This window comes from Microcebus murinus, chromosome 8, assembly GCF_040939455.1.
Source record: "Microcebus murinus isolate Inina chromosome 8, M.murinus_Inina_mat1.0, whole genome shotgun sequence".
NCBI lineage: Eukaryota > Metazoa > Chordata > Mammalia > Primates > Cheirogaleidae > Microcebus > Microcebus murinus.
The window spans coordinates 75,463,507-75,481,874 of record NC_134111.1 but is presented as its reverse complement, the minus strand read 5'-3'; the positions used below and the strand labels follow the sequence as shown (position 1 = coordinate 75,481,874).

Here is an 18,368-nt window from a genome sequence, read left to right as displayed (position 1 = left end):
TTTGTCTCCTTCATAATTCCTGTGTTGGAAACAATATGCAATGCAAAAGTGTTGGAAAGTGGGACCTAATGGAAAGTGTTTAGGTCCTGAGGCTCCACCCTCATGAATGGGTTAATGCTGCTTGTGGCCCAGGAGCAGTGGCAGGGGTGGCAGGTGCCTGTAGTCCCAGCTACTTGGGAGGCTGAGGTAGGAGGATCACTTGAGCCCAGGAGTTGATATCTTCTCACCCCCTCTCCCCTCCCAGTATTCCCACTCCCCACCCCTGCTAAGAAAAGAAAAGGGCTTGTGGGAATGGTTTCACTCTCTCTGGCCTTTCTGTCTTCTGCCATTAAGGGACACAGTAAGAAAGTGGTAATTTGATCTTGGATGTCCCAGTCTCCAGAACTGTAAGAAAAATTTCTATTCTTTAGAAATTAACCAGTCTCAGGTATTCTGTTATAGCAGCACAAAATGGATTAAGACACACACAACCCCATTTCCCTTACTCTCTTCCCAGAGGTAACTAGTCTCTCAAATTTGGTATTTATCAGTCCTCATACATATTTTTATATCTTTACCACATATAAGTGTACCTATAAACAACATATAGTATTATTTTACATGTTAAAATTTTATATAAATAGTATCTTTTATATAACTTTTACAACTTGCTATATTTTGCTTAACATTATGTTTTTACGTTCAATCCAGGTTAATACGTGTAGTTTTCATTTATTTTAAACTGCCATACAATATTCCACTGTATAAACATATGACAGTTTTTTTTTATCCATTTTACTTTTGATGGCAATTTTGATATTTCCAATTTTTTTATGATTACATACAATGCTTCAATGAACCTTTTCAAGTGAGTCACTGTTCATACATAAAATACCTTCTGTAAGGTATATCTGGAGATAAAAGTGTTGGGTTGTTGGATTTGCTGTTTTCTTGCTGTATTCTCACACGGTGGAAGTATCAAGGCAGCTCTAAAGCTTCTGTTATAAAGGCACTAATCCCCTTCGTGAGGACTCTGCTCTCATGACCTAATCACCTCCCAAAGTCCCCACCTCCTAATACTGTTACATTGGTGATTCAGTTTCAACATATGAATTTGGGGGGGGGGGCACAAACATTTAGACCATAGCAACTGTTTTTGGCCCTTCTATATGAATTTTAAGATCAGCTAATCATGTTTCAGCAAAAATTCTGTTGGAGATTTTAAATATTGGAATTGAATTTATAGATTAATTTAGGAGAATTGTTACCTTTATGATACGGAGTCTTCCTATCTATGAACATCACATACAATATTATATAGAACATTATTCAGGTTTACGTTAATAAAATTTTATAATTCATGGAAGTCTTATATATCCTTTTGTAGACTTATTGACAGGATGTATATCTCTCCTATCTAACAATAAATATATAAAAACTACTGCAAATGTTATATTTAAAAATTATATCTTCATACATTTAAATCTACAAGTTCATAATTGTACTAAAAAAATAACTAGGTCACTGTAGGAGGATGCTGGGAAACCAACTCATTATTATGAAAACTAGTAAATAAAGAAAAAAATTAGGCATTTATCTTGCCTTCTTCTATAAACTATACCACTGGATAAACTAAATAGTGGATGAAGAAAAGTTTCCCTTTGTAGGAGTTTTCCAACTAATAGGTGAAGAAGGAATGCTATAAGTTCATTATCACTATTTTGCAATCTCTTATAAATTAACAGATCTGTAGCTGCTGGCATCATGAAGAGACAAGCAACCATTATGTCTCCTAATAGAAGAACACAATGTCCTCCATGAAGTGTTCTTGCCAAAAGGAAAAACCAAACCAAACCTGAATCTGATCAAGTCTCTGGATCCAAGTACTAACATACAGGAAATATAGAAGACAGAGAAACATGTTGCAGTGCACTATGAGGATGCAATCAGAAAAATCTAGATTGTGGGAAACTCAACAGGACAAGTGACCCAATTGCCTAAAGTTAAACTAAAAGGTGGGGGAAACAAAAGGGAGGGAATCTATAAATTAAATGAGACTTAAAGGCTATTGTCAACCAATTACTAACAAACTCCAAAACAATTATAATAATTATGAGATAATTAGAACTTTGATAACCGACTGAATATTCAATTATATTAAAGAATTATTTAATTTTTGGTATAGTAATGGTATTATGGTTATGTCAAAAGAGTCCTTTCTTATCTTTAAGTGATACATACTCAAGTATATATGGGTACAATGATATGAGCCTGGAATTTGTTTCAAAATAACATGGAAGATATGAAGGAATTGGGGATATAGGTGAACAGTATTGGCCAAGAGATATGGGGTTCATTGTGCTGTTCTGTCCACTTTGGTGCATGTTTGGGTTTTTCCATAATAGCAGTTATTTTAAAATTCCATTTTAAATTGTTTTTTATCTTTTGAAACACTATTTTTTTTCCACAATTGATTTTTGTGTATCAATCTATATTTAGTAATCTTGCTGAATTCTATTAATCATTGTCTTTTAATGGCTTGCATGTGGCATCCCTTGGATTTTCCATATAAGTAATAATATGGTCTGGGAATGACCGTGTCATTTCCTCCTTTCCATCCTTTCACCTTTTGTTTGTTTTCTTTACTGTGCAGGCTAGGACTGCTAGTTCAAGGTTGACTAGAAACAGTGATAGAGGGCATCCTTGTCCTAGTCCTGTCTCTAAAGACAATGCTTCTAAAGTGCTACCATGAAAGTGTGATGTTTACTGTAGATTTTTCATAGGTACTCTTTATCAAAATCTGAAAGCCCTCTTCTATGATTTTTAGTTTGATAAGTTTTAATTATGAATGGGTGAATTTTATAATTTTTTTCCTCTTGCATCTATTGAGATTTTTCCCCTTTAATCTCTTGATGTGAATTACATAAACAGGTTTTCAAATGTTAGAACATCTTTGAATTCCTACAATAACTCAAACTCAGTCATAGTACATTATTATTTTTTTAAATATGAGCTTAAGAATTTGATTGGTTAATATTCTATTTAGGAGTTTTGTATCTGTGATCATAAGAGAGACTGATCTATAATTTTCCTTTCTTATGTTGTCCTTTTCTCTAGTTTCAACTGCTTTTTGGTTTTTTTTTTTTTTTTTTTTGAGACAGAGTCTCGCTTTGTTGCCTAGGCTAGAGTGAGTGCCGTGGCGTCAGCCTAGCTCACAGCAACCTCAAACTCCTGGGCTCAAGTGATCCTTCTGTCTCAGCCTCCCAAGTAGCTGGGACTACAGGCATGCACCACCACGCCCAGCTAATTTTTTCTATATATATTAGTTGGCCAATTAGTTTCTTTCTATTTATAGTAGAGACGGGGTCTCGCTCTTGCTCAGGCTGGTTTCGAACTCCCGACCTCGAGCAATCCGCCCGCCTCGGCCTCCCAGAGAGCTAGGATTACAGGCGTGAGCCACCGCGCCCGGCCTGCTTTTTGGTTTTGACGAATTTAGGTCCCACATTAGAAATGAACTTTCCTGGCTGGGTGCGGTGGCTCACGCCTGAAATCTTAATACTCTGGTAGGCCGAGGTGGGAGTATTGCTTGAGCTCAGGAGTTTGAGACTAGCCTAAGCAAGAGTGAGACCTCGTCTCTACTAAAACTACAGAGAAATTAGCCAAACAACTAAAAATAGAAAAAATTAGCCGGGCATGGTGGTGTGTGCCTGTAGTCCCAGCTACCTGGGAGGCAGGAGGACTGCTGAGCCCAGTAGTTTGAGGTTGCTGTGAGCTAGGCTGATGCCACAGCACTGTAGCCCAGGCAAGAGAATGAGCTCTGTCTCAAAATAGAAAAAAAAAAAGAAAAGAAAAAAGAAATGAGCTTTCCTTCCTGGAAGGTGAGGAGAATTTTCAAAATCAAGGGGCCACAGCTGTGTTCTGGGACTCTGGGGACTTTCTTAGGGTTTTTCTGGGCTGAGTGGGAGTAAACCAGAAACATTCTAAAGGATGCACCACTTCTCACTTCCTCCTCTTCCCCTCTGAAGGAGAACTTTGAAATACTTTCCAGAAGGAAAAGTTAAGCAGTACCAGAGTGTGTAGGTCATCTAGGTTCTAAGAATTAGCAGAATTTTCTGCACCCAGTACTGTTGGCTGCAGCTAGCAGGGCCTGGCAATGTACACTGATGACTGTGCAGGCCTCACAAGTGGGCAGTGTGGGGAGCAAGGAGCCCCTACCCACACTGTGAGGCCAGTCTTTGCATGGCGCTGCCACCCAGGCTGTAGATTCTGGTGGGTGGCCCTGCCTAGACTCCTGGGCACATGCTTCTGGTCTCCCTATGTTCTCCACAGCTTTAGGAGAAACTTTTCCAACACTGGCTACTCTTTCCTTCTTTGCACAGGTTGGGCAATCATTATATTAATACTTGCCCCTTCTGGAGCTGTTTATTCCTGGAGCTGGGAACTGCCCCTGAGGAAAGGCCTTCAAAACTGAACTGAGCTGAACTAGATAAACACAAATACTGGCAGAGCCTCCAGTTACCTTGGTTTTAAAAATTAGCGGTGACTGCATAATTCTCTTGACTTGTAGGCCTCAGGTTCCTTCATCCATAATATAAAAGAACTTCTAGAGATTCTAAATAACCTCCAAGATTCATGCTGGCTTAAAAAAAATGCTGCCATAATTTTGTGGTGTTTCTCTGACTTTGTAACTATTTCCTAATCAGAAACACATGGATGCTGTTAAAACTCTTTAAAAACCTGAGGACCTTGGAGTCATAGAAACCTGGGTTTATCTCTCAGCTCCTCTACTTACTGTCTGTGTGACCTTGGGAAAGTTGCCTAGCCTCTCTGAGCCTCTCTGTGAAATAGGGATAATGCACTTTACCTCACAAATTATGGTGTGGATAAAGTGAGATATACCTACATAAAGCGCCTAGCTAGCATCATGTCTTGCTTGACAGTAAGTGCCAAGAATGACTTCCCTTTTCTCCATCCCTCAAGTGACTATGTGTGGAAAAACTGGACAAAAGAAAACTGTACAAACTCCAGATTGTTTGGTTGGCACTCCAGGGGTTTGCCTGCCTCCCACCTTTTCCCCAGGACCTATGCCTGCTTGCTTCTCAGCTTTTTAGACTTTCTATCTCTGCTAGTCTCCACCTAGGGATGGAATCCTCAGGCGGTCCCAGCGTGTGCAGACATCACAAGCCGCCGCAGAGAGGGAAAGACAAGACTAAAAGATGCAACACACCCAGAGAGCCTACCCTTGGGGAGAGACCCGCCTGGGGTCTTGAGCTTACCGGCTGGGAGCTCCTTTTGTAAGGACCGGACGACTTCCCCAGCAGAGAAGGCGCTAGTCGGGAGCCTCCGTGGCGCCGCGGGGACCCGCAGCGGCGCGATTGAAGTCACAAAAGCTGCCGGCGCTGGAGAGCAGCGGTGCGGCCCGCGCGGCCTGCCGCCGGCCCCCTGCCGCTGCCGAGGAGGCAGATGCCGCCACTGCCGGGCCATTTTGTCTTCCCCTCCCTTCCCCCAGTGGGCCACTTTTTTTTTTTTTTTCCTCTTTAAAACACCTGCCTGAAGAATCTCTTCATTCAGATTTCTCCACTTGGGGTGTGTGTGAGGCATTTTTTTTTTTTAAGTCTCTCTTTCCTCTTGACCTGGCTCTCTTCTCCTGGGCACCCTGAGAGCACTCCGGGATGTCAAACCCTCTTTTGTAGCTGTTAGCAACCTAGGCAGACAGAGCCTGGGGGAGAGGGGTGGTCAGTCAGACCTGGAGCCTCACCATCCCCGGCTTTGTGACCAAGCACATGGTACTTAACTTCTGTGTGCCTCAATTGTCTCAGCTGACAAATGGGAATAACAAGGGTTTCTTCTTTACAGGATTGTTATAAACGTTAAATGAGACACTTTATAGTCATCACCTCTAGAAAGCCCTCTCTGACCCCTCCCTATTGCTCCGGCGGCAGCCACGATCAGTGGATAGGTGGAAAGGAAAGTTTTGTAACTAAAACAAGAACAATTTCTCAAACCCCCTTTCATTTGGAGGTTGCTCATTTGGCCTGTCTGGTGAAAACTTGTATGCAGTATTCTCGCCAAGTCCAAGACTCATGGTATTGTCACTGGAGGTGGCACTGGCTTACTGCTTATAATTAACCATGAAGATCATGACTTCAGAGTAGGGCAAAAATCCTGACAATTAGCCTCAAGACCTATGGGAGAGGATGATGGGGAAATTGATCCTTAAATAGTTAAAAAAAAATGCCTTAGCACTTCTTCCTTTTTTTTCCTTCAAAGACTTGATATCCTTTTTTAAACATTAGCATTTATCATTCAGGACAGGCAAATACCTTCTTTAATTTTCTGCAGTGATATTTCATTGCATTAAAGATGGTCTGAATAACCTTTATGGAACTCAGCTGGAGCTTGCCTTTCTGTCATGAGACAGAAAATCTGTTTTGACTGACTTGGTTTTTGCTTAGATTTGGCCACGTTCTGTATGGCCTAAAACCTCCATTGCACTTGGCCAAGACATTGGAACCCTGTCAGTGTTCACATTCTGCATATGTGATTTATGATATGGAAGATCTGAAGGTTGGAGCATGTTTCTTTGGCTAGTGTCACTCAGCTTTGAAAACAGAGGTGGCAAGAGCCTCATGTTAGCAGAAACCCTGCTTAAAAACTTGACCAAACCCAGGGATCAGGCTACCATAATACAGTACGGTCTGATATCAAAAAACGGTGAGGTCTTTTAAAATTGGTATGAAAATTATTTTTGACTAGGATATCAACTGAAAGAAATGATAAAAGATTTAAACAGAAAAAAATGAGGGTGATATCCAAAATCTTTGACTTTGCATATTTATCTTGTGTTCACCCCAAGGGGTCCAGAGGAGATAGGAGGAGTCTTAGTGTCATTTCCCAGATTGCTAAACAGTGACCACAAGAAGGTAGATATTTATTTGCTGTGATATCCAAGTCGAGATTCATGTTCACTAAAAGGCTGCTTTACATGAATTACTTCATCTGTTCCTCATGCGACCTTATGAGAGGTTGCTGTTTTCAGATGAGAACACTGAGCCACAGAGGGAAGGCAGAGGTAGTCCAACTCCAGAGCCCGTGCTCTCAACTCAGCAGCTCAGCCCTGCAGCTGCTAGCCTGCATGGAGCACCTTTATGTGAATTAGAAAAAGGTGCCCCAGTAGAAGGGCCAAGTAGGAAAAGGAGCCCCTCTGGGCGGCTGCAGCCCAGTGCAGGGGTGCATGGCTTAGGCAGCAGAGCATAGGCTGGATTTCAGCCCCCTCATTCTCCCTCTGCTGGATACCTTTGTATAGCAAACAATAAGCACAATCCTCCTGTCTGGCCCTGCATCCACTCCTTGACTGTGCAAGTGTCTCTCACACATCTGTTTCCACTCATGCAAGAAGCAATGAGGAAGCTGCTCCGACACTGGGCCTAGCCCAGCTGCAGCATCACATAGTATACCCAGGTGCCCCAGAAAAGAGCTTAGAGTCTAGTTCCGGGCCTGGAGATATGAACAATTCCAAGGAGCTCAGTGGTCCTGGGCTCAATATTTCCTAGAAGCACTACCACCACCATGGTCATCATCAAATGCAGCATCATTTTTGGAGGAAGCCACAATCAAGTAGCTCTGGTCGCACAGAGCTATAGGTGACAGGGGCTGGGTTTTTAAGGATAATAAGTCTCTTCTCTCTTGGAATGTTATCTCTGTAGGCAGGGGACCTCAGCCTGCACACCTGTATATCCAAGCCCCCCATGAACGTGGGAGAAACAAAGATGGAGGTGCCTGTGGGGCCTTTTTGTAATGTCCCCAAAGTCTCCACTCTTTTATATCAATCTGCAGCCTCTAGCAGGAGAGAAATCTTTCAATAAGTCCAAGGACATAAAGCATTTTATTATCGCTTGGCTGGTAATGCAGCAAGCTGTTGCATCAACACATTGGAGTCTGAACTCAGCACTTTGGTTTGTGTTCTGACTTTCAACCCATGGCCCGAAGGAAATGGAAGGGTCATTCCCCATTAATAGCTTTTAACAGTGCTTTTAGGTTTTTCCAACAAGTTTAAGAGTATGGAACCCAACCCAGCTGTCTCTACCTTGGCTGTCTTGATGACTTTCTCTGGGGGCTTTGCCTGGTTCTTCATGATAGTCCAGTGCATCTCCGCTGTCCTATTGGGTTAACACACAACAAAGCCTACATAAGACAAAATAAATGCAAACACTCCTGTGGGCCATGCCCTTCAGTAAAAGAGAATCCAGTTTTCTTAGTGGTTTCTTTTCCTTCTTTGTCACCTTGTTTCAACTTAAGTGTCTACCACACTGCTGGTGTGAACAGGCTTAAAAAGCAAGGAAGGCTTTGCAGCAGCTTTAAACGTTGTTAGGTTCTTAGTTGTACTTATTTTGATGGGTCTTGTCCCATTCATTTGGGAAGTGCTTGATGCCTGGCATATATAGGAGTTCACTGTGGGGAAATGTCAGAGACAAAGGGCAACTGGCAGAAGGGAGCAGGGCACCTCCAGGGGTTGAGGGAGGACTGGCATGACTACAGCAGAGACTGAGGGAAGTGCACAGGGTGTGGAGGAGTCAGATCCCAAAGGCCTTGAAGGCAGGTTAAAGACTTTGGTCTTTATCTTGAGGACAAATGCAAGGCATTAAGGATTTAAAGCAGGGAAGCCAAAGGGTCAGCCTGGCCTTTTGTGGAGTGCCCAGGATTGCTCAGGATTACCACGGATTGGGTTTTCATCATATTTGATCCCTCTTCCTTCTTTCCCTGAGTCATATAAGCTGTTTGCAGTCCCACCACCCAGAAGTCTCCATAACAGTGGTTTCAGCTCTGGCTACACATTAGAATTATTTGAGGAGTTTTTAAAAAATATGATTCCCAGGACCTAAGCCCAAACAATAAAACCAGACACTTGAGAGCTGGGACATTTTTAAGGCCTCTAGAGTGATTCCAATATGCAGCCAGGACTGAGAATCACTGGAAGAGCAGCTCTTTAGTACCAAAGTAAAATGGCAGATGGAGTTGGTGGCCCAGGTAAGCCCCGTGTGTCCAATGAGGCCAGCTCTGGGACTTTGTCACCCAGATCCCTGCTCAATCTGCAGCTTCATTTCAGTGATAGAGCTGGACTCTGATGTGAAAGGCCCTGAGAGACTCTCTTGGTTTACCCTCACCCTTTAGTGACAATCAACTTTCCACTTTATTATCAAAGGTGCTACCTGCTTTGGGAAGGGAAAATTAATTATCTGTTAATTTGATACTCTCTTTAATTCCCCTCTGAGTTTCCTCACTTAGTGGTTTTTTTTTACCCTGTGGGTTTCTCACTTGTTAGCTTAGTGTTTATAGCTCAATAAGATATGCTGACATAAAAAAGCTAAAGCAGGTAAATAAATTTCCTTCTTTTGGGTTTCTCATTTTGGAGATGAAGCTGATTCGGCCTGGTACAGTAAAAAAATTCCTCACTGAGGCCGGGCGCGGTGGCTCACGCCTGTAATCCTAGCTCTCTGGGAGGCCCAGGCGGGCAAATAGCTCGATGTCAGGAGTTCAAAACCAGTCTGAGCAAGAGCGAGACCCTGTCTCTACTATAAATAGAAAGAAATTAATTGGCTAACTAATATATATATAAAAAAAAAATTCCTCACTGAATAAATGGAAAGGTTTAAAGAAATACTGCAGGAAAAAAACCTGCTTCAGTGATAGCAAACTGCTAAGTTAGAAGACTGGAGAGAAATATTTTTTAAAAAATCCGTGTTTATAAAGTTTTTTTTCTTTTTTATTGAGATAGAGTCTCACTTTGTTGCCCAGGCTAGATTGAGTGCTGTGGCGTCATCCTAGCTCACAGCAACCTCAAACTCCTGGGCTCAAGCAATCCTCCTGCCTTAGCCTCCCGAGTAGCTGGGACTATAGGCATGCGCCACCATGCCCGGCTACTTTTTTCTCTATATATTAGTTGGCTAATTAATTTCTTTCTATTTATAGTAGAGATGGGGTCTTGCTCTTGCTCAGGCTGGTTTCAAACTCCTGACCTTGAGCAATCCACCCGCCTTAGGCTCCCGGAGTGCTAGGAATACAGGCGTGAGCCACTGCGCCTGGCTATAAAGCTGTTTAATCAAACAAGAGACTGGATTGAAAGTGAGAAACAAGCTTCCTCCTTTGGAAGAATTCAAAGCTAAGAGGAATAAACTTTCAGCCTCAACAACATACAGCTGTCAGTCTTCAGGGGCAAGGAATATTTTTCTCATTTTACAGATAGGGAGATGGAAGCAGAGAGAATCAGAGATTTGGAAAATATCTTTGGGTGAATATTTGTCAGAAAAAGAAATTAGGATTATTTGAAACTCTGTCCATTTAATTGTATATTGCTTAGAAAAGTCTCAGAAAAGCTATCATTTTTAGATATATGAACACACATGTGAAATAATTTATACCTAAGGTCATTCATTCATTGAACAGATTGGAAAAAACCTAAATATCCCATCAATTGGGGACCAGTCAAATAAGTTATGGTTAGTTTATACAATGGAATACCATGCAACCATTAAAAGGAGCAAGGTGTCTGTATGAATCAACAGAAAGAACTCCAAGATATACTAAGTAAAAAAATAATAAGACTCTAGACAATGTGTATAATATGCTAACTTTGCATATAAATATCTATCTATCTATCTATTTATCTAACTGTGCTTGTTTATATATGCATTCTACATCTCAGGAAGAGCACCCAGGAAACTAGCAACAGAGGTTGTTCCGGGGAAGGAAACTGAACAGCTCAAAGACACACTGTTTTATACTTAAAATTTTTTAAACTTTCTGAGTATATTTCAGATTCAAAATTTGATTAAAAAGACTAAAACTAAATGAAATGCTCTGTCACCTTTAATATGAGTTACAAATGCAATGACTAAACCGAGTGATGGAAACACAGGTGATAATACTTGGTGAGTGAACAAAACCAACCAAGGGACTGTAAATTCCAGTCCCAGCTCTGGTATGCTGGCCAAGTCATCTGCTCTTCCTGTGCTCATTCAGCTAATGAACATTTATTGAGTGTCTGCTGTGTGCCAGATGCTGTGCTAGGCACTGAGAGCACAGAGATGAAAGACCTATTTGTGGGATGCTCACTGACTTGTGGAGCAATGACAAGTCAGTATGCAATGCAGTGTGATAAATGTTGTGGCAGATTATGACAGGTTTCTGCCGGGCCTCATGGGAAGTGAAGCTAAATTAGGCTGGGAAGTTTTGTTTACCAGCAGACATAGCGCTAAATCTTGCAGTGAGGGAAGGTAGGACAATTCCAGGCAGAGGAAGGAGCACGTGCTGGTTGGGGGCAGTTTGGTGCAGGGGCCAGTGTGTGGATGATTTAAATGAGACACAGGCCAGATCTTGTGTGTTGTAGTTTGGAGTTTTAAAAAAATTGCATTTGTTATATTTTTCTATTTGTAAAAGAAATACATAGCTGGTGCAGGGAATTCAACCGGAAGGCCAATGGGGACATAGTAAATAATTTCAAGCAAATCAGTGATAGGACTGAGCTATATTTAGAAAGAGCACTGGCAGCAGTGTGGTATTATAGGACTGGCAGGTTTGAGGGAGAGTCACACTTTGTAAATACAAACTGCAGCACTGAAACCAGCATGTGACAGACAGTTTCCCAAGTGGCTGGGGTGCAGGTCCTGGAGTCAGACTGCTTGCACTGAAGTCCTAACTCCTACATTTCAGGCTGTGTAGACCATGGGTATTTCTTAACCCCTGAGCTTCAGTTTCTTCAACTGTATGCCCACAGCCACTAGACAAATGATCTTAGGTTCTCCTCTGTCGTAGGAAAACCTTCTGTTAGTCCTGCCCTCTGTCCTCATGTGCAGCACCCCAAATAAGCATGGCACTTCCAGGCCCACGCATGCCTTCTTAGGGAAGTGCAGGGAGGATGGAGGAGCATGGATGCAGGAGTCAGAAGAGGGGGTTCCAGCCTGCCTGGAGCCGGCTGCATGACTTACCGCTGAACCTCAGCTTCTCCATCAGTGAAATGGGAGCAATGACAAATATTGTACAGAGTTCCTGAAAGGCTTAACCAGGAACTGGGAAAATACATTTGGAAATTCTGTGTTACATACCATGTAATACACAAATATAAATGACCGATTTCAATACTTTCTCAATAATGGGAAAAAATCAGTATCTCATTTGAAAGTTTCAATTACAAGGCAGTACAACTTTTCTAGTGTATTAAAAAAGATCCCACATGTTTTTTTTTTTAAAGAAAACTGACTTATGAAAATCATAAGATACACTGTATTATTTTTTTTATATATATTTTTTTAAGACTAGTCAATGTATTATTTTTATTTTTTATTTTTTTTGAGACAGAGTCTCGCTCTGTTGCCCAGGCAAGAGTGCCGTGGCGTCAGCCTGGCTCACGGCAAACTCCGGGGCTTAAGCAATCCTTCTGCCTCAGCCTCCTGAGTAGCTGGGACTACAGGCATGCACCTGGCTAATATTTTCTATATTTTTTGTTGTCCAGTACTTTCTTCCTATTTTTTAGTAGAGACAGGGTCTCGCTCTTGCTCAGGCTGGTCTCGAACTCCTGACCTTGAGCGATCCTTCCGCTTTGGCCTCCAAGAGTGCTAGGATTACAGGCATGAGCCACATGTGTGTTAATAACACATGTTGTTATATTAACATTTAAGATCTATTATCAAATCTCTGCTCCCCCTCAGGTTCTGAAGCCAGAACAAAGAGGTACAATTAATTCTTCACAGGAACAGAACAGACAGACCTCATCAATATCCAATATTGTGGGTTTTGCACTTTGAATCCTAGCTCCCTTTGCTGCCAGCCATGTGACTGATCATCTCCAAGCCTCAGTTTCCTCATTTGCACAGTGGGGATCTGCACACTTACCAGGAAGCGTGATTGGAAGTTTAAATAACGTTTAGTACGGGAGGCACCATGCCCTTAGTAGGGACCAATGATGTTTGTTCCTTTCTGCCTTACAAATTGAGTCCTTAATAGATGTGAATATTCTTTGAAAATTATTTCATGTAATTCTCACCTCACTGTTGAGAGACAGGTTTGGAAATCCCAGTACTATTATTTCTGTTTTGTTAAAGAGGAAACAGAGTCCCAAAAGTGTTACCAGGTCACTCAGAAAAGCCCTGCAAGGCTTCCCAACTACTCATATGACACTTTAATATAGATAATATTCCATTTAATTCTGAGCTTCATACTTTTGGAAATAGACTCAATGTTCTGAATATTTTCCCTGGCAATATTATTCAAGTGTCCTGAAATCATTAAATCTTGAAATCAGGCCAGGTGTGGTGGCTCATGCCTATAATTCTAGCACTTTGGGAGGCTGAGGAGGGGGAATCACTTGAGGCCAGGAGTTGAAGACCAGCCTGGACAATAGTGAGACCCCATCTCTACAAAAAAAAAAATCCAGGAATAGTCGTGCATGCCTATAGTCCCAGCTACTTGGGAGGCTAATGCAGGAGGATCACTTGAGCCCAGGAGTTGGAGGCTGTAGTGAACTAGGATGATGCCATTGTACTCTAGCCCAGGCAACAGAGTGAGAGAGACCCTGTCTCAAAAAAAAAAAAGATTAGGCCGGGCGCGGTGGCTCACGCCTGTAATCCTAGTTCTCTGGGAGGCCGAGGCGGGCGGATCGTTTGAGTTCAGGAGTTCAAAACCAACCTGAGCAAAAGCGAGACCCCGTCTCTACTATAAATAGAAAGAAATTAATTGGCCAACTAATATACATAAAAAAAAAATTAGTCGGGCATGGTGGCACATGCCTGTAGTCCCAGCTACTCCGGAGGCTGAGGCAGCAGGATTGCTTGAGCCCAGGAGTTTGAGGTTGCTGTGAGCTAGGCTGATGCCACGGCACTCACTCTAGCCTGGGCAACAAAGTGAGACTCTGTCTCAAAAAAAAAAAAAAAAAAGATTAAAAGAAAAAAAATCTTGAAACCAGCTTGTGATCCCTCTACAACTTTCCTACCAAGTGATCAACAAACTACATTTAAATGATTCTAGGGACAAGAACTTATCTCCTAAGGCAACCTACTCATTCTTTGGGCAATGTCTTAAGCCAAGTATTATTTCTCTGTTGGTTCCATTCATGGAAATCCAGGCCATTTCTCTCTAATGTGATCACAAGATTCAGCGGCATTGATAGCCACCTTCCACTTGGTGGGATGTACCCACATCAGTCCACATGAGTGAAGCCTGGGACTGGCCTCAAAACAGGTAGGGGCTGCTCTAAGTCCAGGCACATCTGGCTCTGTGCCCACGTTCAAGCTGGTTCCTCTACCCTGCATCTGAGGGCACTGTGTACTGTCTGTGTGATGGCTGTGAGGTGGAAGCTTATTTCTCATTCTTCAGATCTTCTAGGCATAACATATATACCCTTTGATGTCAATGTGGAGTCTAAGTATATTCGATTCTGTATCTGGCATTAATAGGCATTATTGCTATTTTCTCCCCTGCTATTATGAGCTAACCCTGATAATTTAAAAAGTTCCTGAAAAAAAAAATGCTATTCTAATTCATTCATCAATTACCATTTCTTTTTGAAAAACAGATTTTTTTTACAAACATGGCTCAATTTTTAAATAAACCCAGATGTACTCTGGATCAATCATGTTTCCCCAAATCTATGCCTGATATAAACAGATCACCCTATATAATAGGCTAATAGTGTTGCCTTCTGTATTGTAAAGAGGTCCTTAAATTTAAGGAGGATTCCACATAAAATAAATGGGAAATGAATGAGTCTCTCCCACAGCACGCTGAGCCTGCCTCTGCTTTAACACTGTGTCGATACTGTTTCATTGTGGGTCTTCTTCTTAAATTCTAGGCTCCTCAGAGGGCCAAGGAGGGAGATGATTCATCTCCGTGTCCTCAGTGCCTAGCACAGTGTCTGATACACAGAGAATGCTCAACGTATGTTGGTCGAAGGGAACTGAATGATCACTGAGAGAGAAAGCTTTACACTGGTGCCACAGAACTCGGGTGGGAGTGGAGGGAAGGGCAAAGTTCTATGGGATCAGAAAATCTTCCTGCAGTGGACTGAATGTCTCCACAGGGATGGGATTTTCTAGGAGGAGGAGAGCTGGCTGCTTAGCTAACATGATAGGCAGTGTTTTGATTGGACAGGGCTCAGGTGGGTCTGCAGTGAAGCTTTACAGTGGACTGTTGAGAGCACAGGCACCGGAGCTGGGCTGCCTAACTCCAAATCGTGTTTCTGCCATTTACCAACTGAATGACATTCAGGAAGTTACTTAACCTCTCAATGTCTTAGTTTTCTCATCTCTAAAATGAGGTAATTCTACCTGCTTACATTCATTCTGTGAATTAAATAAGTGCATGTGTATAAAACTTAGAACAAAGTCAGGTATAATAAGGCAGAATAAGTGCCCAGTAATGTTAACAATTGTGATCATTTGCATCTCTCTCCATTCTCTTTTTCTGCCTTGATCTTTCTTATCTCCTACCCTCATCCCATGTAATGTGCAATGCTTCCCACATGCAGCAGGCAAAAATGCATGAAATGCCCTGTGGACAAGCAGGAAATACATGGATGAATGTATAGAAGGAGTTGGTTTCTGCACAGCTCCAGATGTGGAGGACAGCCTGTGTGCTTTTCTCTGTTTGAACTCACCACCTTTGTCTGTACTACCCTGGTACCGTGTTGTCAATAAGTTCTATCTAGGGATACCTGTTAACACTGAACATTCCCAAGAGATGGTATAGTCTTTTGGGCAAAGACTGGTCTTGGCATAAGAAAGCCAAGTGTGTGCTTCGTGAGTCCTGTGGAAGCAGACTGAGCTACTATTTCTGTGAATCTCCAGGAGGGTGGACTGGAACGTGGGCCTTAGGGTGACAACACTTTTCCTTCCACAGTGCTGTGCCCGAACTGCTGAACAAAAAAGTGTAACACAAAAGCATCTTGGGCACTAAATATACAAACAATTATTGTAAAATTCCTCTCTCTGAATTCTGCAGTTCTTAGATAGTCCATAAACATATTCTTATCTCATTTCCTTAGCAATTATCACCTTTGAACATGCTAGACACTGTGCTTGTTTATTATGTATCTTTTCTGCTGTGGGCCCTGTCCTGGAGCAGGGAAGGGATTTTGATCTGTTTTGTTCATTGCTAAATCCCAAATGCCCAGAAAGTACCAAACACATGGTAGGTTGCAGGTGCCCAAGTATTGGTTAAGTGAATGAATAGTGATTATGATAATAATATCTCTTCTCCAAAATTACCAATCATAATTCTTCAAGTCCTAAGGAAATAACTAGACTATTGCTAAGAATAAAAGAGATAGTTTCACTAATATCAGTAATGGAGCATGGCAATATTTTTTTTAATACCTGTAGCAAACCTCTTTCATGTTGCTGCCCAGAATCATTTTTTTTTTGCTATAGAGAAAGGGGTCTTGCTCTCTTGCTCAGCCTGGAGTGCAGGGACTATTCACAGGCAGGAACATAGCACACAGCAGCCTCAAATTCCTGGCCTCAAGTGATCCTCCTGCCTTAGCTTCCCAAAATTAGCTGGGACTACAGGCACCTGCCACCATGACTGGCTCTTCTTGTCATTTAAATGCTCCCTTTTCCTTTGTCAGACACCTTTCCTCTCTCTGTTCTCAGTCACTGTGGCTCCAGGGTGGGCCAATGACATTTCATTTGGGTATGGACAAGTGACTCAAGTTGGTTCATATTCAGTTCTGTAATAACCAGGGAAAGAGAAGCCAGTGGCCAGCTTGCCACCACTGGGGAAGAACCTATTTAAGAGGAAGTCCTGGCAAGCAGAGCCCAGTCATGGAGAGAGACAGATTTTGGGCAAATGTATGACTCTTAAAGCCCCACCTTGCAGAACTGGTATTGGGGCAGCCCAGAGAAGGTGTAACCTGAGAACTCTGGATTAGCTAGTTAGGAGGGTGAACCTTGTGACCTCCAAAGACCCTGCCAGTCCACAGCACTAGATAGCATCACCATCATGACCTCTGCAAGTATTTGGTCTCTTCTCCCCTTTTCTGTCTTTCTGAATCACCTCTTATCAAGGGCCTGGGATCTTGTCCTCTAAGGTAGTATGAAAGGATTGAGTCCATGGCCATTTATTTTTAGTTCAGTAAGCTCTGAGGAGGCCAAAGAATGGGTGGAAAAAGGACCTTAAACCAGATGGCTGTGGGATGAAAAGGACAGGTCAATTCACAGAGCATTTAATGAGCACCTTCCATGTGCCAGGTGCTGTGTTCGATGCTGGGGTGGGAAGGTGTATTGCAAAGATGGACAAATGCCGTACTCACTACAGGAACTCTCAGTGCCTTTCACTAGAAATGCAGCTGAGCTTGGGAGATCAATAAACTCTTAGAGAACAGAAAACAAGACCAGATATCCAGAAGAGAATCTGCAGTTGGCTTCTAAATAGTTAACTCAAGAATTAATCTTTTTCTACAGTAGGAATATCAACTCTACCAAGTCACAGTGGTAAAACAGTAACAAGTATTTTAGCTGCTGTCAAGATAAAATGAATTATATTTGCCTGTTTTATGAGGTAGTTTAAAGTTATTCTTTCTTCTCTCTGTTTCCTGTCCCCCACCACCCAAACCAGACACCCAGCTGGTTTGTCCCTGATGGCTGGCTGTGATTACTGTCCTAATTTGTTCTTTCTTCATCTGCTACAAACTGCCTATTTTCTGTCCCTTCTGATAATGCAGGAGCTCTGAGGGACTTCTGAGGCTGTTTTTGTACCATGCAGAAGTATATTAACTGGAATTCCTGTGTATGTGTCTATAAAACCCCTCGTCTTCCCAGTGTGATATCACCTTCAGGAACGGCGTCATGTCGATGTGCAGCTTGCGGGTGTAAAATTCTTTTCTGTTTGAACATATCAGCCCTTTATTTATACAACTTTGAGGCTCTCCTGTCTTCTGAGCTGCTGCCTCCAAGGACTGCTGGGCTCCCTGTGAAGAGAAGCAGAAAGCCCAAACTTTCATAGGAATGACATATAGTGCAACCAACACTAGTCCAAATCCCCAAATATTTATAGAAAGCAATTTTTAATCATTGGAACAATAATAGTAAGAACAATTTTTACCATTGAAGAAACATGGGACGTATATATAGAGAGAATAACCCGAAACTGGTTATTAATTAATACCTGGGGAAGTAGGAAAAGGGACCTTCCTAGGTCTCGGCTGTATTTCATTTAACCCTCACAACAACCCTGTGAGGCAGGCACAGTGACTCCCATTTCACAGATGAGCAAACTGGGAATCTCTGGCAGGTTAAACAATTTGCCCAAAGCCATTTAGCTGGCATATGGCAGAGCTGAAATCACCATCTGCCCATCTTTTTTAATGAGATATTTTTGATACTTCTAAAACTTCCGTGAGT

At 42.2% G+C, this 18,368-nt stretch overlaps 1 protein-coding gene across 1 annotated transcript in view; it reads right to left on the bottom strand.

Annotated features, from left to right (window-relative positions):
- The window catches only part of KIAA2012 (KIAA2012 ortholog), a 106,998-nt gene that overhangs the window by 20,668 nt on the left and 67,962 nt on the right, over positions 1 to 18,368 (bottom strand). Inside the window, exons 14-15 of the mRNA XM_076005820.1 lie at positions 17,798 to 17,935; positions 8,066 to 8,138 (exon numbers count right to left, since the gene is read on the bottom strand). Of these exons, the coding sequence (XP_075861935.1) occupies positions 8,066 to 8,138; positions 17,798 to 17,935 (211 nt within the window). The remainder of the gene's footprint in view (positions 1 to 8,065; positions 8,139 to 17,797; positions 17,936 to 18,368) is intronic.